We start from the raw sequence: 25,075 nt of genomic DNA on the forward strand, positions 1-25,075 counted from the left end.
ATCAACCACTTGCTGTGCTGTTTAGTCCCAGCCATTGGTACGGCAAAAATGTGCACCTGCTTTTTAGAGCAATACAAGTAAATTCAATTTTAGAAACTATTCAAAGGGGCTAAGATTCAAAAAGATATAACAAGTACCAGTGAAGACTTTTTTATTAACCCAGAAAAATGTGTCTATCAAGAACAGCTGTCAGGGTGAAGATCCTCTGAGACAAGATATGCATATATAGGTATGAAGTGGCACACACAGCTCTCCTAGAACTCCTTCCCCAAGCACAGCAAGGACCAAGGTGAAATCTGCCCACATTTAAAAGCATTTTAATTTTAATTTTAATTCAGCTGAGTCACAGCAAACCGCTGGCATACTGTTGTGAAAGTCTAGATCCACTCATTGCTTTCCAGGCTTTGCAAACTGCTTTTTGTTTAGCAGATTAGTTCTGAGCATTCAGATCTTGCACCTCATTTTTTTGTCTAAGGTCTAGGAAATGATAAAAGCAATTAGTTCCCCAAATCCTTCTCTTATCTGTAATTGGGTGTGAGTTTTTTGTTGTTTGTTTGTGAAAAACATTGAACAAAACAGTGTCTGCTATGTAGGCCAGGAAAATAGACCCTGATGACAGCCAGCTTATCTTCCACAGCTGCCTGAACAAACCAGCACCTAATGGGCTTGTTTTCAGGAACACTTCCAACCAAGGACTGAGGTGACAGATGGACTCATGCAGTTTTTACACAGTTTTCTATTTTCTATTAGAAATGAGAAGAGTCCTGTTACTTTCCCTTCCTGCATAGTGTCATGTTGCCAAATATCCCAAGAGCAATGGGGTTGTGTGCAGGAGGAGAGAGTAGAGCAGCACCTTAGCACACGTTTCCACCAGCTTCAAAGAAATTTTTAAAAAATAAAGAACATGAACCGGAGAGACTAACTGAAGGAAGTTCCCACTCTATTTCTTTCCCACCCTCACCATTCCCTTTGGACAAGCACACGATTTCTAGCAGGTGTGAAAGAGCCATGAGACAAACAAAAGAGATAAAAGACAGAACAGCTCCTAAGAGGAGTTGGGAGGCCACAACACAAGCACAGCACACCAACTCCAAGCAGGCAGAGGCACTCTACCATTATCTAGTTCACAGATGGACCACCCAGAAAATCTGGGAGCAATTAGGAATAAGAACAAACAAATGCATGGAAAGAAGGGGGGAGGGAAAATGGGAAGGAGGGCCAGAAGGGATTCCTTACATCATCTCCATGCAAGCGTTTCGGGAATGAAGTGAAGCTATATGGAGGAGGAATGCAGATGAAAGAGTTTGCAGTGAGAATGCAATAAAGTAAAAGGCTATGAAAACATGGAGTGTATGAATGAATTACAACATGGTCATGAAATTTACAGAAAGTCAGGACAGTGTGTAAACAGAGAAGAAACCCATCAAGTTCTTGGAGACACAGACATGCACATATAAACAGATCAAATGCTGACTCTCTCTCTCATTGTTAACAGCAATTCAACCCACCCTGCAACCCAGGGATGCACCAGGCACAAAGCTGACTCATGCTCCTCTCTGACTGTCAAGAGCTGGCATTAAATACTGGCAGCAAAACACAAATGCTTCGAACCAGCACCAGTGTAATCTCGCATAAATGCATGGACAGGAACCACAGCAGCACCCAGGTGACTCAGAGCTCATCCCAGAGCCATGTGCCTGGGAACAATCAGTTTTCTGCTTGTCTGGTTTCCACTTACCTGGCATATAATCACACTATCAGCCAGCACTTCACAATACCACGTTATACCTCTCTTGTTTGGGGAGGCTGACCTGATTTTGGTATCAAGCGCTTTGGCTTCAACTGACTTCAAAATGACTGCTCAACCTTCTAAGAACAATGCCCACTATTTAATTAAATGCCCGATATTAATGGTCTTTTGTTGGTCATAATTGTAGCATAGAATTGCCTTTGTGGTTGCAAAGTTTGCCTTCTCTTTTAAAATCATTTGATGTGCAGTCTTTGACTTTTGCTAGTGAGCACAATTTATAAACTCTCTTTTGCTGGATCCAAAAGTTGCAGCAGAAAAATTACTCAAAAACTGAAGATACCAAGTGTTTTGAAGTGATCTTAATCAATAACACTGTGTTTACTTTGTCTTGGCTTCTGAGAAGCAAACTCTGGTCACTAAGGACATCTTATAAACACATTAAAGTTCATACAAGCTTTTTTAAAAGCTTTTCAGTTTGCCATAATCTCAGTAAATCATTGCCTGATAATTTTCCTAAAACCAGTCCTTATTAACACACAAATTCAGTTGAAAAAAAAATCTACTATCTGCTTGTCTTAGCAGCAGCTAAAATATGGCAATTAGTTTACCTTAGAATAGACATCAAAGGCTTAAAGGATGACCCTGCCCCAGAAGAACAAAATCTTTTAAAAGCCCCATTCCACTCAGTTTGCTAGTTTATAAGGTTTGCTAAAATCCAGTTTAATGATCATGTAGTTTCTTAGTAAGTCATGTGGTGCCATATTGTGTAAGGAACAGAAGAGTTAGTTCTAAAACCTTTTTGAACTTGGGGAGCTTTTCTGACCAGCTGATGCAGAACCAGATTCTGAGATGGTAAATGAAACTGTTGGATGCAAAAGCCCCACCATGATTTTCTTTAGCTTCTTTCAGCAGAGACAAAAGTTCCCACACAACACATACTCTCTCTATACAATGAAAGGTTCAATAATAGCAATATATTCAAGTCCATATGGTGTGGTTATAAGGAAGAGGCACAACGAGAAACTGAGAACCCTGAAGGCAAGAGACCTGCAAGCTGTAGTGTAAAAAAGCAAAAGTATAAAAAAACCCTTAAGGTGAAACTGAATAAAGTACTGGGACAATGGATTAAGCCAGTTCTCCTTTTAGCCACACTCTATATACTGAGCTGTTGACAGTTCCCTCCCCTGACATGGTTATCTTTTTTTTTATTTTGTTTTTTGGATGACATAACAAAGAGCTTTCATAACCAGTCTGGCTCAGTGGCCAGTTTCCAATAGAGCCCCAGAGCAATAATGCAGGAGAAATGAAAATGGAAAGGCTGGTTTCTGTGGGGAGAACAGACACATGTGAAAGGGAACAAAAATAAATGAATAGTACAGGAGAAGAAGCCTTATTAGCCTGTCTACAATCAGATTTTAATGGTCAATGAGAAATAGGGAGGGGAGAGGGAAAGAAGGGTCTGGTTTAAACATTTAGCATAGACTTACCTCTTTCCATTACTATCACGAAGCATAGCTTTCCCCAGTTCTCTTGTCTTCGTTTCCAACTCCTTAACTTGCTCCAGCAAAGTTTTATGGTAGGTATGCTTCGCCCTGTACCACAAGGAAAAGACAAAAAATGAAACAAAAAAGCCATGAGAACATTTGTTTTACTACAAACGCCCAATTTTACCTCTCAGGTGAGAGGCACAGGGCCTTCCTTGAAGGATTTGGGAAATAAGGCACAGTGTATGCATGTTAGTTCAGGTTCACAATACTTGGGGAAAAATACATATGAAATGAGAAACCAGGACAACTTCAAATTGAACAGAGCTCAGCCACTTCAACCCAACACTCAAAACCTACCCAAGCAGCAGTGCTATGGGACTACAGGGACCTGACACTGCTGCCGTGGGACTGCTCAGGACCTGGGCACTCAGACAAAAGAGCTGGGATTCATTGAATATTCATGGCAGTAAAACATGAATCCACTCTGTCTTTTGAGCTACACGTGGCACTGCTCTGAAAACCAGAGGAGAGTCTCAGTTTTTAATTGCCATTCAAGCCTCTTGGTTTTCATTTATCAGTCTCACACACTGGAAAGGCACTTCTCTCCTCAATGAACTTCCAAATTGACAGTAACAAGACTGGCTGTGTCCTCTTACTTTTTCAGTTTGAGGATTCAAAGAGTAATCCATTCATCACATATGCAAACAAAATTAAGAGTGCAATTTAGAGTCCCCCATGAAAAGACTTCAGCCTTTTCCCCCCCATGGTTCACCTGCTGCTCCAGGGCTATTATACCTAAATTACATTGACATAAGGGAGACAATCTAGTCCCTTTTCCTTGACCTGTACAAAGCAAGAATATAAAACACAGGGACCGTTCTCACATGGGCAGTTTTTGATCAGCTTCCTCTTTTGTGCCACTTAAAGGAGGACAAGTGTCCCACGAGAATATATTGATTTGCATGTGACTGCACAATAAGCATAAAAACAAGATGGAGCCAAGTCAGCTGAGACACTACTTGCTTCATAGTATTAAAATAATATTCTTCAGCTCAAAGGTGGGAAAATTTCTTTACAAGTTTTATAAAAATCTTACATGCAGACATTAAAATCTTTAGCCAATGATATAAAACAATATAAAACTCCCTCTAGCAGAAAAATAATAACTGGTGTACATGTAATTAAAATATAATGAAGATGCATTTATTTTTAAAAAGTATGATACTTATCACTCCTTCCACAGGGAATAAGAAACAAAGACCACAAAATCTTTGCTGACACTGTTTATAGTGACAGTGCCTTGATACTAATACTAGGATAACTAAGTCCTCTGGTCTTTGTGTTGCTGAATTAGGCCCCAAATATCTAAAAATGAGAAGCTAGAATGAAAAGTACTTTCAAACATCTCCAGTTAAGGGACAAAAAATAGAACAGAAGATGAAGTGCACCAAAATCTGAAGGAAAATATTATCAGGATGTACTTAGAAGGGTATATTGGTAAAACAAACGACCAAAGGTGTATGATTTGCAACACCAACATACTCAAAAGAAATGAGTAGCAAAGATATTTTTAAAATACATAATGCTTCAGCAATGTGGGATTACCAACAGCTGCACAGAAATTAATTAGATTCAAGTTGCTGTAACTAGTTAGGCTAATGATTAGACTGTTCTCCTCTTTGAGGAAGGGAAAATATAGCTATTAAAATGAGAAAGCTTTGAGGCTATTAATTTTTATAATCTTTTCAGTTGAATTCACTATCACACTCTTTAATTTAAATAAATACATTGAAATTTTGACCTTGAAATTTTGACCTTCATATCTTCCCTTTCAAAGAGGTCATACCCACTATTGCAGACTTTGAGACTGAGCACATTTGGAATTTTTCAAATCCTTTATAACCAGTTTTCCCCACTGACAAGAACACAGAAATGTAGACGTTATTCAATCTCTTCTGAAGTTCCATGTTTATCTTTCCATAAGCCATAAGAGATGTTTTTCTTTTCCCTTAGAGTGAATATTGAATTCAAAATTTGACAGAACAGATTCTGATCAACGAGTTCAGTTTGTGCAGCACAGCACAAGGAAGTATGACACTGGTATGATACAACATGGAAGAAATACTCTTGGCCTGAAGTTGGGGATAATGAAGTGTTCTGTAAGTAGTGTGAAATGATGAAACACATTGCCTCTTCTGGTCACTCCTTCACTTGGAAGCAAGAGCACCCAGGGAATGGGCAGTAATCAAGTATTATCAATAAATAAAAGAATATGTAAAAGGCTTGAGCTAACCTATCCACATGTTCCCTCACAAACTAATACTAAAATATGGTATTACAATTGCCTCAGAGTCTGGGCTTGTCCCTATCAAAGTCAACTGCAAATATTCCACAGACTGCTGGTAACAGGACTGGATACTTCATGACTTTTTCCTTACAGCACACTACAAACTTTTGATGCACAGAAATAAAATTAGTTTTTAGGTTAGTATTCTACAAGTGGCCCCTGGATGCACAATCAGTCCTCAATGAACAGTGATATTTTGTGTTTGCTGTTACTGTTCAGCTAAAATTTGATGCATTACATAAAGACAAACTCACCTTTCCTTCACATGCTGAGACATTAAGATCAGGGACTGTAAGAACAGGCAAAAAGTTATCTTTGTATTTTGTGTGGTTCTTCCCTTTCAAAGCCAAGGAAGTGCATCACTTTACTAGCCTGGGACATTTAGAGGGTTCAGAAGGCCAGAATCTTCCAGGAGAAGCATGGTGACATTCATAAATGTTTCTCAGACATGACACTACCTCTACTCTGGTTTATTATCCTCACTATTATTTTATGAGTCTCTTATTCCAGGGACTGCAAGTATATGCAAAGATGGGAAGAGCTCCTCATATCTTCTTCTCTTACTTACAATGCAGAACTGGCAAATGCAAACTGCTTCTTCTCCATGGTAAAAAAAAAAAAAGTTCAATTTTGGTAATGACTGGAAGGCTCAAGAAATTTTCCACTGTAAAATAAGCACTGAGACACAAGTTAGGAATAAATTCTTGCCCTCTTGCCTGATTTTGCTGGAATACATGCTGTGTTTTTATGATTCCCACGCACCTTCGTGAATCAGATATTCCAAGATTTTCTAGAGCCAGTGACATGTATTCAAGTGACATGTGCCAACTGTGAGGGAGCACTCACTTTATAAAGTTCTGCTCATTGTATTGGTGGCACAACTAGGATTTTTACAAGGCAAAACAACGCACTGAATTCAGGGTAGTGGACCAAAGTTCACAACATATTTCAACCAAATATTAATAATAAACTTCCTTCTCTTTAAAAAGAGAGTTTTCCACATTTCCTTGATTCATTTAAAAGGAAAAAAAAAACCCAAAAAAAGAAAATAAAAAGGCCTGGAATCACAGGGAACATGAGAGGTAAGTGATGTGCTGACAACTGCAGCCTGTGTAACAATGGAAACACGTTCTTGCTTCCAGTGTTAGAAATTTTGATAGTAGATGCAGCAGAGCAGTTTATAAACAAAAGATTTGTATGTGTCTGAAAAAGACTTTCCAATCAACCTTTTCCAGACAAAACTCAGTATTGTGTTTATGGCTTTCTGGCAGTATTTTGTACTGAAATTAGGCATGTACCTTTTGGGTCATATGGATGTTCTGTCTGTGGACATGTGCTTCATGTCCAAAAGAAACTGAAAGGGATAAATTCCATGACCATGAGCAGTCAGAGTTGCTGGAATTTTATGGCCAAAACCATATTCTGCTGAATTACAGAGAGCAATGTGGTGTAACCACTGCTGTGGAAATCTGCCAGCTGATTTCCAGAGGTCTTAGGCTCCAGTTTTAAATGGCAAGCCTCTTGGAAAGGAAACAGACCTTTACTCCTTCCATATGGCAGTGCTGATAGCTGTGTCATTTCATTTATCCCAGTTAAAATTTTAATGGTGTTAATTTTTCAGTGATAGCTTAAAAAAAAAAAAAATCCAGGTCAGAGAAGAGATTTTTTAAATATTGTTATGAACCTCCTGTTTAAAATCTGTTGGGAAAATATCTGGTCTATCAATCATACACGTTTGTCTTGAGAGCTTCACAGTCTCTACACATTTCCAGTCTGAAGGACTGAAAGGATTATGTTGCTGAGATTTCTTTCAGAAATATTATAGAACAGGCCTGGTCAGTAACAGAGTTTGAAATGACTAATGGCTGAGGATGAGCCTGCCATGGTCTGGCCTGTTTTACAATTCATGAGTCATTTTTGCCAAGAACTGATAAGAACAGAGGACAACTTCAGGACACTCAACTACCATGAAAACATTAAATAAGCTAAAGACTTTTTTTTCCCAGAGTTTTAACAAGCAGGTCACAGACACAGTTAAGTATCTAAATTTAAACATTTTGGCCTCAGTTTTAGAATTTTAAAATAATTTACAATTGCAGAAGTATAGTGAATGCAAAAAAAAAAAAACCCTCTGATGTGCTGGATTATTAAATCATAGTTGAAATTTCACATTACAATAACAAGTTTTAATCTGAGCAGTCTAGCTTGTCAAAATTAAGCTGAGGGGCAAAATTTAAGAAGTACTTAGTGACTGGCAGATTTGCCTACTACCAGTTTAATTTCACTGTGCTATCAACCCCATATGAAATAAAAACAGATTTTCTGATCTGTGCATACGACTTAACCTTTCATGAAGGTGTTTGAAATGTGCCTGTTTTTGGGAAGCCTTCTGGTTTACCAAATACCAAAACACTTTTTAGTATTTTCTGCATTTTTCTCTAAAGCAAATTGGTGGACTTGGCAGTGTTAGATTTACAGTTGGACTCAATGAGCTCACAGGTCTTTTCCAACCTGAATGTTTGTATGATTCCAAGAATCTTCCCTGACTGACCAACAGCTCATTCCAGGAGCAAAGTGTTATGTGCCATTATGTTTTCAGTATGAGCTTTTCTGACAAGTGATAAGCTAACCTGAATTTCCTCTTCATTCCAGCCAGGATCTGCCTTTTTGCCCTGGAGTTGGAATGTCCTGGGTCCTAATTGCACAAGATGTATCCACATAACAAAACCACCTTAATTGTAACACAGCTTTCCAAGGGAAAAGATGGAAGATTTGGCACTTAAGACACTTAAAAGTAAGCTGAACAAAACGCCCCAAATTCTCAATTAAAATGATTACTTCTGTATTTCAAATTGCAATGGCAGAGAAGGTAAATTGCTTCCCTTTAAATCCAAGTTCTTGAAATTTTTTGCCTTCTGAAACACTTTGAAACCACAAAATTTTGAAAGAAGGGAATTACACAGGCTTGTATTTCAGCAGTCTGTTCCTCCTCTCTGGGCAGTGAAGGTACCATTAAGTGCAGAGTATTGCTCTTCTCCTAGCTCAGTCTTCAAAGACCTGCTGCTGAAGGAGAAGCTAAAAAGCAGCTGAGAGAGAGCTGAGACCTTACTGAGTATGGATTAGAGTGCCACATTTCTACTTTCTACCTCACTTTAGTCAGATTCAACAAATTATTTGCTCCAGAGGAAATCTCGGATGTCCAATTTAAATTTGCCTTTAACTAAAGGAAAGACAACACAAATAATCTTAAAGTGACACACCTTCATTACTCAGACAAGGCCACCTCCTTCAGATTTAGTCCCAAATATTCATTCTCTCCCAATGCTGGGTGACATGACAGATGAGGAATCACCCACTTCACCTTTTTTCCCTTCCAAAAGAGTATCACCATTTTGCAATCACCGAGAGACTTAAGAGTCCTTTACAGAACAGCACTGGACTGGACAACACGTGCACAGAGAATAATTCCTACAACACCAAGAGGACTGGATTGGGACTTACGCTGTCCATGCCACGTCTTTAACAAGGCACGCAGTGGGCACAAGAAACAAGCCAAACCAGAAGTATCCACATCTTAACACCATTCCAGCCTGTGAAGAAAACAAACAACTCATGAGCATTTTCAAGCCATTACATGTTAAGTGGTTGTTTACAAGCAAAAAGGTAGAGTGATGGCATCAAACTAGTACTGCATCCATGATCTGGGTGAAGTTGAAATTTAATGGTGGGCCAAACAGGGAAGGCATTTTTCATTGCAATAATTCCTTATCACCTAAAATTCCTTAAACATTTCTGAAAAATCACGCATTTTGACCAAATCCTCCAATGATATTAATTGTGAATCCAAGCACACAGATTTTTAGTCATGGAAAAGAGCACCGTAAGTATATTCTGCTTGCACTTTTGACTATCTTTTATGCCCTTTGCTAAATCCCTTTCTATCTACTGTCTTAGATCTCTGAGCAGCATCAAACTGACATTAAAAAAATACATTTCTCACTAAAATGCTTCAGTCATATTCCACTTAAATACAGCATTTCCTGTTCAAGCTGCTGCTGCTTGAAATCCAGGGCAGGAAAGATTCACTCCTGTCCTGCAAATGGCTTTTTTTTACAAACAAAGGGCTCAAAGTTTATATTAGCGTTTTTCTCATTGTTGCAATTCTTGAAGAAAAAGCTTGGCAGGATTTGAGAAGGAAGATATCTGGAAACTTTTCATATCCCAGCATACACAAATAGTTATGGAATGAAGTTGAAATATAGCACTATTTACAGAAACACTACTTTAGATTAGAACCTTTTGCAGAAAAATTAATGGTGATTAAAGACCAGGTTTGCTACACAAAAGATTTGAGACAACCTCATCACCCCTTCCATGCAATACACATACTTTCCATCAGCATTGTTAAGTTCTGCTGCACATTAGAAAATACTTTTTTCCCTGTAAGCACTTTCCCAAAACCTTTACTTCTCGATGCACACACACACACACCCCCTCCCCTACATGCCAGCAGTGTAACACAGGCTTGGCTGGCTCAGTTTTGTGTCATGCCGTAGCACCTTGTGAAATGAAAATCATTGCTCACAACAGTAGACTTGTACCATTCACTGCAGTAAAGCTCTTAAACTGAGAGAAGCCATCACAGAGCTCTGCCACGATGTTCACCAGTAGCATCCAGCATATTCTCTCAGTGTTAATCCCTGTCTAAAGTTGTTCACCTAACAACTCAGTCATATTTAGCAGCAACTTGTCCTTGGGTTGCCCAGTAGTGAGTATATCCAAAAGTGTACTCACTTTTAAATATTAAATCCTCCATGTCACTGCTGGACTGACGCATCAGTGGTAAATCTTGTAGAGCGAGCTAGACTGTGCTAAAACATTCATGGACACTTTGCCACCCACACAGACAGTAAGCAAACACATTCCAGTCACAGAATCAGTTCTCGGTTATTTGGGAACCCTCATGCCTACATTCACATGAGAATGCCAGAAGCACACAGGCAGTCTTGATCTATGCTTATTTAAAGAAAAGGATGTACAAGAATAAGAGGGAATTAATAACTTTATTGTTACCCAGGAAGTTGAACTGTAATAACAGTGGCAAAACATATCAAGATTTATCCTTGTGCTTTGCTTTTCTTTGGCCATGACCCTGCAAGTTGCTAGCAGTCACAGAATCACATCAGCATCTCCTCTCACCATCCTTCCTCTGCCTGTGCTAAAAAAAGGCTAAAAAAGGGCCATAGTATTCTATATGCATTTTCTGATATTTTTGATTGAAATATTTTACGTTCCACTTCTTGATTTTCTAGCTGAAAGCAACTTGACACACTTTCAAAGTGCAGAACAATATGAGTATGTGTTCAATAGAAGTTTAAATGCTATTATTTTTATTATAAATGCTGACATCTCAATCAATGACTACGAATTTGGACATGTGGCACGTCGGAAGAAACCTCAAAGCCAAAATTTTTTTGCCTGCAATTATGTACTTTACTCAAGTATTATTCTGTCCAAAAATTTCACCATAACAGTAAAACTATTCATCTCATTGGAACGCTGTCAGACACTCATTTTACTACTGGCAAGGCTTTTCCCACACAGTTCTCATCAAGGTTTTACTCCATTCCTCAGCTCATCTGGAAGGTTTCTTTCCTGCTCATCTCTGGTTTTCTCTTGGAGTTACAGGGAGCTCCTCAGCAGAACATTCACAGCAAATCACCCAACGTGCTCTGGGGAGGTTTGAGGTTAGCCCCTAACTTGTAGGATAGAGAGCTGGGTTATGAACAGGAGCTGCAGTAAGAACACCTATCTATCCCTACAAAGCTTTCGTTATGCTTCCCAGCTGTTGCTGTGCTCCATTCCAGTTGCTCAGCCAGTTATGACAACAGTGAAGACAGTACTGCAATACATCTTCAGTGAAACATGGCATTTCGATACCCAGTTCCTGTAAATAACACTCTTCAGCTATCAGTTTATCGCCCCAAGATTAAAAAAAACACCCAGAGACACCAAACAGGAACCACTACAATTCTTTTTTTTGTAAAGATCATCACATGAAGCAGGAGTAGAAATAGGTTGTTTTTTAAACAAATTCAAAATATTGACCATCTCTGTCATCACAGAGGCCCCATGATATGTAACTAAGTCATTTTTGTCCTGTCTACTGATGTAAACATTAGTGACTATCTCATCCAAAGCAAATTACCAGAGACCATTAATCACATGGCACCCCCCAAAAACACTTGAGACTAATGCAAGTTCTCCTTTTGAGAGCATTGCAACTTAAACTGCTGCCACCAGTAGATTGCCTTTCAAACATTGGTTAATCTGCCACACACAAAGCATTCATTTTAGAGAATTGATAACATTTGTTAAAAAGAAAGAATGGGAACAAGAAAAGAAAGAAAAAGAACTTAGCTCCAGTTATTTCACAACTGAGGAAGAATTTAGGTCCAAATGCCTTTAACCTCTTCTAAATAGTATTTGTGGGTGGACAATTTCTTTTTTTAATTTTAAACACATTAGAAAAATGGCAGCACTGACCATTCAAAATGACCAGAAAGATGGTCTTTGTACTATTATTTCAGAAAGCATAGGTTAAGGTGGGCTTTTACATTTGTTGCTTGGAGTCTGAGTTTTTCTCTGCTTATTCTAAATCTAGGACATGTTATGCACAAGCATATGAAATAGAGAATATATTGTTTGAAAAGAAACCCCTTAAATTGTAATACAATCTGGAGGACATTTCAAGCTCTCTTCTCCATTTTAGTATTCCTAGTATGTACATAGTTGTACTGTTTCACCAATAGGTGGTGTTATTATTTTCAACAATTTCCAACGAGAACTAGGCCAAAAGTGCCCAGGGATGGGAAGTCAATATACACACTGTCCTGGTATTCTTATCAGAGCATTAGACAACTGGGGACCAGGAAATGATTCAGACAAAGCAAGCAAGGATATCAATCATATCATTCAAGAAAAGTGAGACAAAATTTAAATTCCTATTTTGTAACAAAAGTTTTTTATTACTTCATTTCCTCATATATCCACATATCTTTGATGAAAAACGGACAGCAAAGGTATAAGACTATGATGGAAACAGCTGGCTTTGTATTTCCAATACGAAAAAAATTGTTCCTGGAAGTGTGCCTGAAGCCCGATCACAGCCCTCTCCACGAGACATGGATAAGGACCCAATAAGGCACTCAGTTGCAGTTTCATACTCATTTAATTCCAGCTTTGTACACTAGGGATTCAAGTCCAACCTGCAGTCCTGTGATGGCACATCACTGGGTCCTCAGCAGTCAAATGTGGATGATAGCATGGCACTGCCTTTGGTAGCACTTGGGAAAGGAGGAGTGAGGGAAAGGATGGTCACTTGACTATTGTGAGGGATTCACATATGGTGACAGCACAAGAAATATTCACTGCCATCACTGAGGTACTCTCGATCTGGTCTTCTCAGACACTGATGACACTTGTGGTTGGAACTGCAAGTGCAGCTCTGGGAGCTTGGTCCTCTTGCTCCATCTGCTCTGCCCCAGTACCCAAGGCAGGAAGCAGTGCATGCCCAGCTGCACTAACACACCTCCAAGCAGCCACAGCCAACCCACATGCAGCAGGTGGACCTCTCTGCCAGTACCTCTGCTCCATCAATTCCAGACCAGTGGCACACCACTTCAGAAGGGCTAGAGTTGGGGCAGAAGAAGCCCAGTTGGTCACTCTGGTCCCATCCCATGCTACACAATTCATAGGGAAGCATGTCTGCTTTTCAGTCACTGAAGGCAGTTTCTTCAAACCTTCCTCCAGCCCATCGACTGGAGGACATCTTCTTACTGCTGCTGCCAGCTTGGGCAAACAGTCCTGCTTCACATAATTTCCAGTGCCTCATCTGAAGGCACAGGGTATGGACAAACCTATTACTCTCCTTGAGAAGTTCAGGCTTTAACGTTGGGACACATTACAGCAATGCTCTGAAAATTCTAAGATTTCTGCAAAAGATGGCCTTTCATTTGCTCTGTAGACTCAACAGGGTTAATTCAATGTCTAGAAAATGTCTAGAAAATATTTTCAGTAGAAAGTCCAATATTGTCTACTCCAATCTTGAAATTGTTGCACTTTTATTGATATTACAACTTCGACATCTTTGCTGGTTTGCTCTTTTCTTTCTAACTTTTAAAATGCTTTTCACAAGTAAATTTGAACCCAAACTTCAGTAGGAAGAGAAACAGATTCCATGCATAAAAATATCCTATCACATACTATGAACAATATCATTGTGCAAACTCCTCAGCAAATACATATTACAGTTTGCAGACCATAACCCACCCCTGTTTTGTATTGTGCACAGTCTGCATGTTTTGGGTCCTCTTAAGCCCGAATGTTTCAGAGCTAGCATTGAGTAGCGTTCTTTCAAAAAAGCTGGAAGATTTATCTCAGATGGATAGAGGTAAATTAAATTTATTAATTCTTAACCATCAAGTGACTGAATAGATCTTAAGGCGACACAAGACTGTCCACAAACTAACACTCTAAGAGCATTCCATGCCATGCAACAATTGGTAGATGCTGTGTCATAAACCAACCCATTTTTCATAAATTATTTTCAAGGCATAGGCTAGCAATGGCTTTCTCACACTTCAAATGATAAAAAAAGTTTTGTTAAATCAAAACCTCCTACTATTTTTATTAGTTTGTGAGGAATGGCCAGTATCTCCACCCCATGTTGTTAATATTGTAAAAAATACACATATAATTTAAAAATTCCTCTATTATATAAGATCCTCAAAGTGCTGCAAACATCAGACCCACCTTAGAGATCACTTACATTAAAATCTAAGTGCAGAGACACGACAGGGCTAGCTCATGGTCACACAGAGCGACTGCAGAGCTGGGCAGATTGCCCAAGTCCCCCAGTTAAATCACACTACATGGAGAACGAGCCTACTGCACCCCAAATATGAAATAAAATCAACATCCAAGAATGTAGTCCTGAGGATTTTCCCTGTGCACACCAAAACACAGTCTAGCCTCAACATGAGCTGATGCTTAGGAACTTTTCCCTGCAACATAACTGCAGCCAGCTCCAGGCTGTACAGATTTAGTAGATTCAAGACAGACAGGTGCAGTCAACAGATTTACCAGCTCCCTCTTCAACAAATGTCTAGGTTGGAAAAATACCTAAAGAATAACCCCTTTGGGTTAGTGGCAAAGTGTTAAGAAATGAGGCAGAAGAATTTGATTTCCCCTCCTGCTTACACCACTGGGAGTCAGGAGTACCTCAGATGAAATCAGCGGAGCTCTGCCACCGAAAGGCTGGCTGGATATTTCCATATCTGAAATAAAGATGTGCAATGTTTTCCATAATGTAAGAGTTTTCATTTGAAAATTACTCAGATGAAAACAATGACCTCACTGGCTGGCTGGATTTAACACAATGACACATTGGTCCAGTCTCAAAACTATTTCCTCCCTCTCCCAGTCTCTGCTCATACCACCACATCCCCTTGAGAGCAGTAGAAGGAGGAAAGAAGGAAAAAAAAATCAGACACCTCACTCAAATATTTTATCCCCTTCCCTTAATTTTGCCAGTCATACTTGAAGACATGGGAGCCTAGAGTAAGAAATATATCCACTGTCTAGCTTCCTAGTTATGAAGCTTGTTGATATTTTTATGTAGCACCTGGATATAAATGTAGGGAGGGACAACAGGAGCAGTATTTTGAGCAAAAAGAAAATTGCCAACACCAAGATAAAGGCAGGTATTCCGCATTCCTAGTAAAGCCCAAGGTGTTTTGAGATCCAGGTATCAAGCAAGAAGCTCTTCATTAAAGAAGTTGCTGGTTATGACAGATAAAAGAAAGCAGAAAAATATGAATTAAAGTACAGAAGACCAAGAAAAAGATGTCAACTCAAAAAAGACAAATGGCTTGCTTCATGTTATTTCATGATCAGGAATTATCAATACAAAGCTTCAAAACAAAAATTAGAATCTTCAAGACAAAGAAAAAACACACCAAAATGAACTTCACATACACAGCCATGGTTTTGAAAGGACTAGTTAGATCTATAAAACCATAGGAGCACAGTGAAAGGATCTTCTATGTCCTTTCATTTTCTTCCCAGAAACTCTTTTTCCATTATGGAGGAACACAGCAAGTTAACAACCTATTTTTATTCTATTTCTTAATGTAACTTACAGAAATTAATATTTGATAGACACATGAACATATCATTGGCCAAATGTGTCCCACAGGATGCTAAAATAAGCTCTGTTTTGTGTTAACTAAAGATACATTCTACATATGCAGTCCTGCTTAAGGAAAAAATTACTTTATCTCATTACTTAAATAGTATACAACAGTACCAATTAAACATGAAGCCTGCCCACGCTACCCTCCATTATTACTCTGATAGCAGAGAATTAAGAAAATTAATCAGATAGTGCTTTAATTTGATTTTGTGGTTCACTAGCAGTGTAAACTTTGATTCAGTTCCACGCAGGCTGTAATTTTTTTTTCATTATTCATTACATAAAGCTAAAAAAAAGCAAATTTATGTTTCTTCATAGCCATTTGGAGAAAACTGTTGGTTAAAAGTTAGTAGTAAAATCATGCTTCATGTAAATGGGTAAGTGGATTCTTGAAATTCTATCAGAAAGCACAGATCTCATTAACCAAAGGACCTTCTCCTCATAGTGGATGAAACACCTCAGTAATTTTCTACCAAAATAGCACCAGGTGCTAATTATTTCTTTGCATTAAAAAAAAATAAATTAAAATACCCTTCTGTATTAGCATGAGCTTCTCCAGCACAAATTAAAACTGTGAACAACCTGGACAAAAAAAAACGCTGACACTGTTTATGCCATCCAAGATTTATTATTCCTCACCTTAATCGGGCTCAGTATTATTCTGAACTATATGATAATCTGAGTTTTCTGAGATGTGCCCAATTACACAGGTGTGCAACACAATATAATCTTCTTTTACACACCAATTTAGGATGAACTTCCCTGGAAAGTGTGGCAGAGCAGGTTCATGGGCAGCTGTGGCTGCTGGGCAGTGACCTGCCACGATTCTGTAACTTCACTGAGCCAAGATAAAACATGCAGGGAAATGATGCCAGCATGAAAGCAAAGTCACACCTATACACACTTTTAAAAGAATCTTCGTGGTTTTGCTCTACTTCCCCCTCAAATTACACCAACAAAGGCATGAAATCTGAAAGAGTAACTTTGACAGACTCGACAATGGTAACTTGATAAACTCAACAGTTTGTCTTGTTCACTGCTTCACGCACTTTAGGATAAACTTCTACTCTGCATATAAAAGATTTATACTTTACATTCTCCTTTTGAAGTAATGGTGAGTATGTAACCACTCTTGTTTGGTGTCTCTAAGTTTCTGTAAAGGTTTTAAGAGCAATGACTCTTGTAGAGTAGCTGTTCTTATTTAATAACTGTGCCTTTATCATGAAAGCTGCAGGGGGAAAAAATTAACTTTACAGAACCCACCTCTGAATTTCGAACTCCAGGGGACTAACTATGTTTAGAAGAAACTGCTCCTTGCCAGCAAAGATATAGGATATTTGTACAACTTGCTCAGTTGTACCTACAAAAAGATTCAGAACCTACACATTTCCTGTTTTTGTGTGTTGAAAACTTCCAACTCTGCTACCGCAACAGCACTGGCTTCCTCACATAAAATACATTTGTTTCAAGATATTCCCTCCTCCTCAGTATTAGCATTCCTAAGTAAAAAGATGCTCTACCAGGAGCAGTAAGATCACTTGTACCATGGCTTCGTGGTATGAATTTGGGTATGTGCTCTAACCTCAGAAAACACAAAAAATACAACCACTCTCAGTGGAGTGTTTTGAAAGTAAGCTTTTAAACAAACAAATAGTTAATTGGAAAATAGCATTTTTATATTAGTATAAAACAACACCTGCCCCATCTCACATGACTGTTTTACTGACTCAGAAAACTATTTGAAATCTGCATTTATTCCTTTACTATTTGTTTTGTTACTGTATCTTCAAGCTTTTTTGTGCTTTTATAGACCATCTTAAGAGAGTGCATTTAAAAACTCCAACATTAAGCACACTATTAAATACTTCAGGTAGGTATAATCAGGTATCTATCCACATGCTTGAGCCATCTAAACAATTCTAGGTCCTGACTGAAGCTGCTGGCCAAAATTTAAGTTGTACAGCACATATAAAGATCTGAAATGGCCTGTGGCAACACTTCCATCAGTATTGGTTCCAATTAGATTCAGCATTTTGTCCCCAAATCTGGCAAATGAGTTGATGTCAGCAAGACTGCTGCTGCTCTCCAGAGTCCTGATGTAGCAATTTAAATGGGGCAGGCTGACACCTGCTCTTGCAGGCAGCTTGTTGGAGAGTACTGCAACTCTACATGTGGTTTGCTGCCTGCATTGAATTACAGCACTGAAACAAACAAATGGAAAACACTGTTGTTGATGTTCTGTTTTTAACTTACTTATTTCCTAATAGAGATTGCATTTACCAGGATAACACCCGTGTCTTACATCCTATAGATTCCTTATTAGCTCAAGAATTTCAGAAAATAGCTAATAATTATGCAGCAAGAATTATGTCACTTAACTGCAAGGCTCAGAGAAGTAGATATTTTCCAAGTTTTTAAAATTTGGGCATAGGTTTATAAATTGATCATTATGTTGAATTCTTACCAAAATCAACAGCAGCTGAAAGTACACCACTTCCATAGAGGGAGTTCTGAATTCTGGAAAACTGTGTCCTTCAAACTCAGCTTTAGAGATCTTAATCTGTTACAGCAATGGTTGACTTGCATCAGATAACAGCCATTGCTTCCCCACATTTTATTTCTCCAGGAAGACTAATTTACTAGCTCAGTCACTACATACTCACATGGGATTCTATCTTCATTCAATGGTTACATTCTTAAAGCATATTCTGAATGCAGTTAGCTCAAAGTTTTCTTTACTGTCATACTGGCTCTCCTGGAGGCCCTTAAAAGGCTTTGGGTTATTTTAGCATGACTTCAATTCAACTCAGATCAATGGAGCCTTACACAAATACGTAGTTTTTCCTATAAAACCTTGCTCCTTTCCTTTGTTTTTATTCCCGGAGTAATTTATGTCATTGCTTGAGCACATACAACTTCTTCACAGAGCTGCCATGTCTCTGTGCCTTGTATTGTCATGCATGAAGCACATCTGCAGTGACTCCACTGCATTCTCTTGCCAAGCCTGGAGATGCACCCTTTGTCTCTTTTTCTCCCTTCCTTTCACCCTTCACCGAAATCTTCACAACAGCATCACAATATAGTAACTACTGATAAAATATTTTTTTCCATATCACAAATCACAGCTACAGGTGCCTACTCTGATTCCATAACTTAATGAATTGCTGCCAAAAGTTAGCTTCCAGGCAAGTGACATGCCTGACAAGCCTCCCAGTAATGTGCTGCAGTATTTGACATCTGTAAGGGACACATAGTGCCATGCACTGCTCAGTCTTGGTCATATTGCACTACCCCTACGTTTCCACAGATGGTTGATTTCTGAGCACAGAAGGTTCCAAACACAAGGGCCAGTGATAAAACCAACAGCTGAAGACAGGAAATGTTCCCTTACGCATAAAACACTGACAAAATGACAAACTGACCATGAGTGCCAGTCCGAGCTGCAGAGGCTCTGCTGGCTGCCTGGCCCCCAGGTCAGGCACAGCCACCTCCCTCCTGCCTCACAGCACTTCCCAGCAGGACAGAGCAGGCAGCCTTTCCACCCACAGCGTGCAAGGCAGTGTGGCTTTCAGAGCTCCACATCACCAGCTCCTACGCTGGGAAGAACACGGTAGAAATACAATACCGCTTGGCACCACTAACTTTATTTCATTGTATTGACTTATGCTTTGCCTTTAATTAAAAGGTACCAGGAAAACATTTGGTTTTGATTCAGATACACAAAACCACCGAGGCCCATTCTGGGCGACTCCTCAGCACAGTCCCAGCAGCCTCGTCCACTTCTCCACAATGAATGACTTCCGCCAAGGCGCAGCCCCAGAGCCTCCCCAGCTCCTTCCCCCCTAATCCCCAACATCTGTTCTGCGTCCTGGCCGGGCAATGGGACCCGCCAGGGCCGGCTGTCAGCGTGGTCACAGATGAGTAAACACACCAGAGCCTGTGTCAGGCTGCGTGTGATTTCAGCTGAGAGCTCCGGACGTGCAGCACGGTTCTCATTTAGAGTGTTCGGAGCGTTGAGGAAACACCTGTTATGAAACTATCCAAAATAAATTTACCGTGAGTCTTTTAAGAAAGAAAAAAACCCGTGATCGACAGCAGCAATACAAGATCCGACAGCAGCGGAATTCAAAGCCCCACTGCAAACCCTGACCAATTAAATACATAAACAGCACCATTTTTCACTTTGGGGTAACAGTTACTATGTCATTTCTCATCTTCCACTTAAAATAGATGCTTTTCTCACTGGAAGACTGAAGTGTGACCTATGCTGACCTAGTTTATTTTCTTCTCTCTGCAAAAATCCTACAATGCCATGTTGTGTGTAGTTTTAAAAGAAACGCTCCCATTTGGATACTCTTTAAAATTGTGTCAGCCACATATAATCAGGAACAGTTTTGAAATAGTTTCTACCTGACTACTAAAGAAGAGGGATTTATATTCTGCTTAAAGCCTGCAAGGTACAGTAGATGAAGATCAGTAATTTTAGAATTTATGTTAAAATAGTAGAAGCATTGAGATTTTCCAAAGCTGTGACACTGGAAACAAATACCAAAGTCTTTAAGCCTTGAAGTAACAGACAACCAGCATTTTTTTAAATCTTGCCAGAAATCTTTTAATTTAAGCCATTGTTTCTGCCATTTAGGGACTCTGGAGGTTTACCTTGGCCCATAGTAGGTACCTCCCCCTCCTCCCTATGTACACATCTGACCAGCAATCACACTGCAAGTTGCTTACTAATGATTATGGTATTTTTCAAGAACACTTAAGTGACTTTGGAGCATGGGTCACACTAATGCTCAAGTAGAGTCAGATCAAATATTTAAAATACTTTGCATTTCCCTGTTTCTTTCTATTCAGGGTTCTCCAGCAAGAACTATGCTGCTTACTAATTTGAGCTCTACACCATATCTATGTGGTAGAAAACTTTATTTCTCAGACTGTAGTGTGCTGGCTTTTGTGGGGGTAGAATTAATTTTGTTCACAGTGGCCAGAATAAGGGTGTGTTTTGAATTTGTGCTGAATGCAGGGATGATAATATAGAGATGTTTCTATTGTTGCAGAGCAGGACTTACACAGAACCAAAGCCTTTTCTGATTTCCATGCTGGGGATGCTGGGGATGCATGAGAGGTTGGGAGGGGACACAGTCACGTGACCCCAACTGACTGAAGGGATATTCCAGACCATCTGACATCATGCTCAGTATATAAAATGGAGGGAAGAAGGAGGAAGAGGGGGACCTCTGAAATGATGGTGTTTGTCTTCCTGAATAACCAGTACATCTGATAGGGCTCTTCTCTCCTGGAGATGGTTGAACACCTACCTGGCCATGGGAAGCAGTGAATTAATTTCTGGTTTTGCTTCTTGTGTCTGCAGCTTCTGCTTTCCCTATTAACCTGTCTTTATCTCAACCCACGAGTTTTCCATCTTTTACCCTTCTAAATCTCTCCCTGATACAGCTGGTGGGAGAGGGAGCAAGGGGCTCCGTGCAGCTTGCAATTTTTTGCAATAAAATAAAATTCAATGTGTTTCAGCAAAAAGCAATAGACATGAGGGAAAACTGTACTAGTGATAGTCAGCTGAAGGCTTAAGAATTAAATCATGTTGTCTAGGAGTCAAGAAAAGCAAATTCACTGTTAGGACTTACTAGAAATGGGATTGGAGGAACATAAATATTTTGCTGCTACAAAAAAATGCCAACAAACCAACTCTGCTTCATCTATATGCTGTCTTCATTTCAAAAAGGACACCAGAGAACTAGAAAAGGTTGAGAGGAAAGGCAACAGAAATAATCGCAGTGCGGCACGGCTTCACTGTGAGTGAATAAATGCCTGTAAAGACAAGAATGGCAGAAAGCAGGTAAAAAGAATAACTATTCCTTTCTTCTTCCAGTACGAGAACTTGGAACACAAGAGCAGATAGCCAGTGGTACATTCAAAACCATATGGAGATAATACGGTTTCACATGTACAGCAAATAATTCAGGGAGGTTGCTGTGGACCAGAGAGTAATCATGCTACATAAAACTAAAAGTATTACAAAGGTATTTTTCCAAAATGGTGAAATTCCTGACCTGCTTAGAAGTAGGAGACTACACCACAGAAGTACCATTACATCCCTTCCTATCAGTCACTGGGCATTGTCCCAGCCAAGATAGTAAGAAAACTGTATTGGCACCAAATATGCATTATTTAGACCGCATCAGCTGGAGGCTGCAGAAAAAAAGAGATACAGAGAGCTCCAGAAACTAAGGTTGTTTGCACACAGGAGCTGGAATTTGACTAATTCCTCTCACAGCAAGGCAAAGCAACCACCCAGCTCAGTGATACTTAAATCCATTGCAGGAGCTCTTCAAAGCTTTTAGTTTAGCTTAACAGACAAGTAAACAAAACAATTAATAAAGCCATGACTATTTCAATCAAAAAGGAGAAAGAAAGGAAGAAAGATAACTCAATGAAGATGTGTTATGCAGAGCTCCTTATAGAATATTTTTAACAGAGGAAAAATAAATACCACAGTGCCAGGCTCTAGGGTTCAGCTCCTTCAAAACTGACAAGATTTCAGCCCACAAACCCACACACTGAGGCCAGCTTGTGTCTTTACTGTTAAACTTCACTGCAAAGAGAGGCTTGGCATTCCCTCCCAGGGAGATTTTTTCTTTTCCAAGACACAGACATAGAACACAGCTGCACAGATACAGTCTCAGGTATATACTCCAAAGAGTATCATTGTCTCTCCTCCCTACAAATACCTTCCAGCACATCTGTGGGTGCCTGAGAGGAAGAAGTGTGACATGGAGCACATTCTAAGTCCCCAAACCATAACCTTAAGTTCCTTCCCCTCCTTCTTCAGAGACTGACACACACACACACACAGTGGAAGAGAAGGATGCTGAGAATTTGCACTGTGCAGGAAAATGCTCACAAAACAAATCCCACAACCATACATAATTGAGTAATCCAGACTCTGGCTCACTCAGGTTTATGAGAATCAAACCAGCATTTAAAATTCTTATTTTTGCTTTCCTTTAAGTTTAATTAAGCTTGTCTCAGGCTCACAAGCCTATTGAATTTAAGACATTTTTAAGGTAACTGACCTGCAGAATTTTCCTGTGTGCTCTGCCCTTAAAGTATGTCCCAAGTTCATTCACTCTTTTACCACAAGTCTGACAGCAACATCAAAATCATATCAGAGAAAAAGAGGGTTTTGGAGTTTTTTTAAATATTAGTTGATAAACATTAGCCACACTGAGTAGTTTCAACCTCGCTGGTACCCTCAAGTGGCTCTCCTGCAAGATTCAAGATTAGATGGAAGAAGAGATTTACTTAAAGCCTGTGCTCTCCTGTTTCTCTCTCAGCTCTGAAACTGGGGCTTTCTGAAAGGGTTTCTGGCTCCCACAATAAACCCATTTGCTACAGGCTCCAGAAACATTATCAAAGACCTCATTACAGCTGTCATAAGCCAAAACTATTCTACAACTGACAGGAAAAATACAGGTTTGCAACACTAACAACTGCATCCAATAGCTCCTCCAGTCTCAAAACAGGCCATGAATCTGCCAGGAAAAAATAATCTGGAATATTTACCTTAAGCCTCCTCCCTCCCCCTCCCAAAACTCCCTTAAGTCAGCAGGGAAGAATTGTTGAATAAGAAAAAGATTGCAAAACCCAGTACAGCGACAAGGTAGCACCATGCTAATGAAGTCATTCTGCTTCTGCACAGGCAAAAAGGATTATAAGGTTGTGCAGCAGGGGAAAAAAAAACAGGAAAAAAAGAGAAAAAATATAGCTCTGAAGCCAAATATTTCAAAGAGGGATGAATCTGAAAGCTATTTTTTTGTGTGCTGTTATTACATTCTAGATCATTAATGAAACAATCCAAGAGGAAAATATAAAGGCAGTGCAGTGTGGAAAGGAGGATATAGCTAGAGGAAAATTCAGAGCTCCATTTCCCTGTTAATGGTTCAGATTAATTCAGATGGGGTATGGTCATAAAGCTCTAGGGATTCACACATCCCTGCCTCAATTCAAGGCACTAATAACCAATCAGTATTTTAGATAAGACTCTATAAATATTTAAAATTTTTAATCTTTTGAGGGCCAAAAATAACATTTCCCATCATGTCCTTGTCTTTCCCACAGCAACAGCGATGAGATTTCTCAGCTGGCATTGCTGGCACCAGCATGACGTCAGGTGGTTTCAGTAGTGGCACCCAATTAACTTAGAAAGTTACATCTAATTGATCCATTTCCTGCACCGATAAACAACTGTAAACAAACACTTCTCTTCAAAGGAGCAGCTCTGTTCATAAATTTAAAAAGGAAAGGGGCCATCTGAATCACACCAGTCATGGTTGTGTCAGGGGTTTTATTATAAACACTATTTTTAGGGCTTTAAATGAGTGATGTGACATTAAATATCATAAACCAAATTCTTCCCCAAGTTAACATGACAGCGGTGCTGCCTCACAATCTTTTCCTTTTCATAAACTCTTCTGTGTTACTGACAGCACTGTCTGTGTAGAATCACACTGTTTTGATTTTCCTAACCCATATTCAGCCTTTCTATACATGCTCATTTTTGGCACTGGAAGCTTACTACCCCCTTCACTTACACTTTCATCAGGCCCAGTGTCCGATTTCTGTGTCTTGCTGGAACAGCCAGAGCAGTAAAACACAAACAAATCCTTTCTGTTTGCAGTTCCCCTTATAGGTAGACACCCAGCCCCACCATTTTGATATGCATTCATTTTGTGGTCCTTTTTGCAAACCTTTCAAAATGTAGTCAGGAACAATTTCTGTGTAAACTTTATACTAATTTGAAAGAGGCCACAACACACACAGTTACTTATAGTCCACTCCTCCACAACCTTTACTAGAGTCTGCTACTACAGCTGTACTTCACCTTGCCAATATCCCCAGTTGTCAATTTGTTTCCTTATCTACTGGAAGAAAATTATACAATCACAGAAGTGTTAGAGTTAGGAGGGACCACCAGTGGAGTGACCTGGTCCAGCCTCCCTGCTTAAACAGGGTTTTCCTACAGCCCACTGCCCAATGATCATGGAGATAATAGCTTGCCTCTAAATGATTTCAGATCCAGTCCAGTAAAAGCATGCTACAGAAATGCCTAATTATTTTTGCCACTATTACATTCTCCTCTGGCAGTGAGTCTGCTTCTTAAATATATGGGGGATTAAAATTGACACTGTCATTTCATTAGCCTAAGCATTTATTAA

At 39.4% G+C, this 25,075-nt stretch overlaps 1 protein-coding gene across 3 annotated transcripts in view; it reads right to left on the minus strand.

The window, feature by feature from the left end:
- Positions 1-25,075, minus strand: part of ATP8A2 (ATPase phospholipid transporting 8A2) — a 338,953-nt gene that overhangs the window by 25,251 nt on the left and 288,627 nt on the right. For all 3 annotated transcript variants that reach the window (XM_033051234.1, XM_033051235.1, XM_033051236.1), the window contains 2 exons: positions 9,086-9,174; positions 3,238-3,342 (listed from right to left, as the gene is read on the minus strand). In XM_033051234.1, the coding sequence (XP_032907125.1) occupies positions 3,238-3,342; positions 9,086-9,174 (194 nt within the window). The remainder of the gene's footprint in view (positions 1-3,237; positions 3,343-9,085; positions 9,175-25,075) is intronic.

Source organism: Catharus ustulatus, chromosome 2 (genome assembly GCF_009819885.2).
Source record: "Catharus ustulatus isolate bCatUst1 chromosome 2, bCatUst1.pri.v2, whole genome shotgun sequence".
Classification (NCBI taxonomy): domain Eukaryota; kingdom Metazoa; phylum Chordata; class Aves; order Passeriformes; family Turdidae; genus Catharus; species Catharus ustulatus.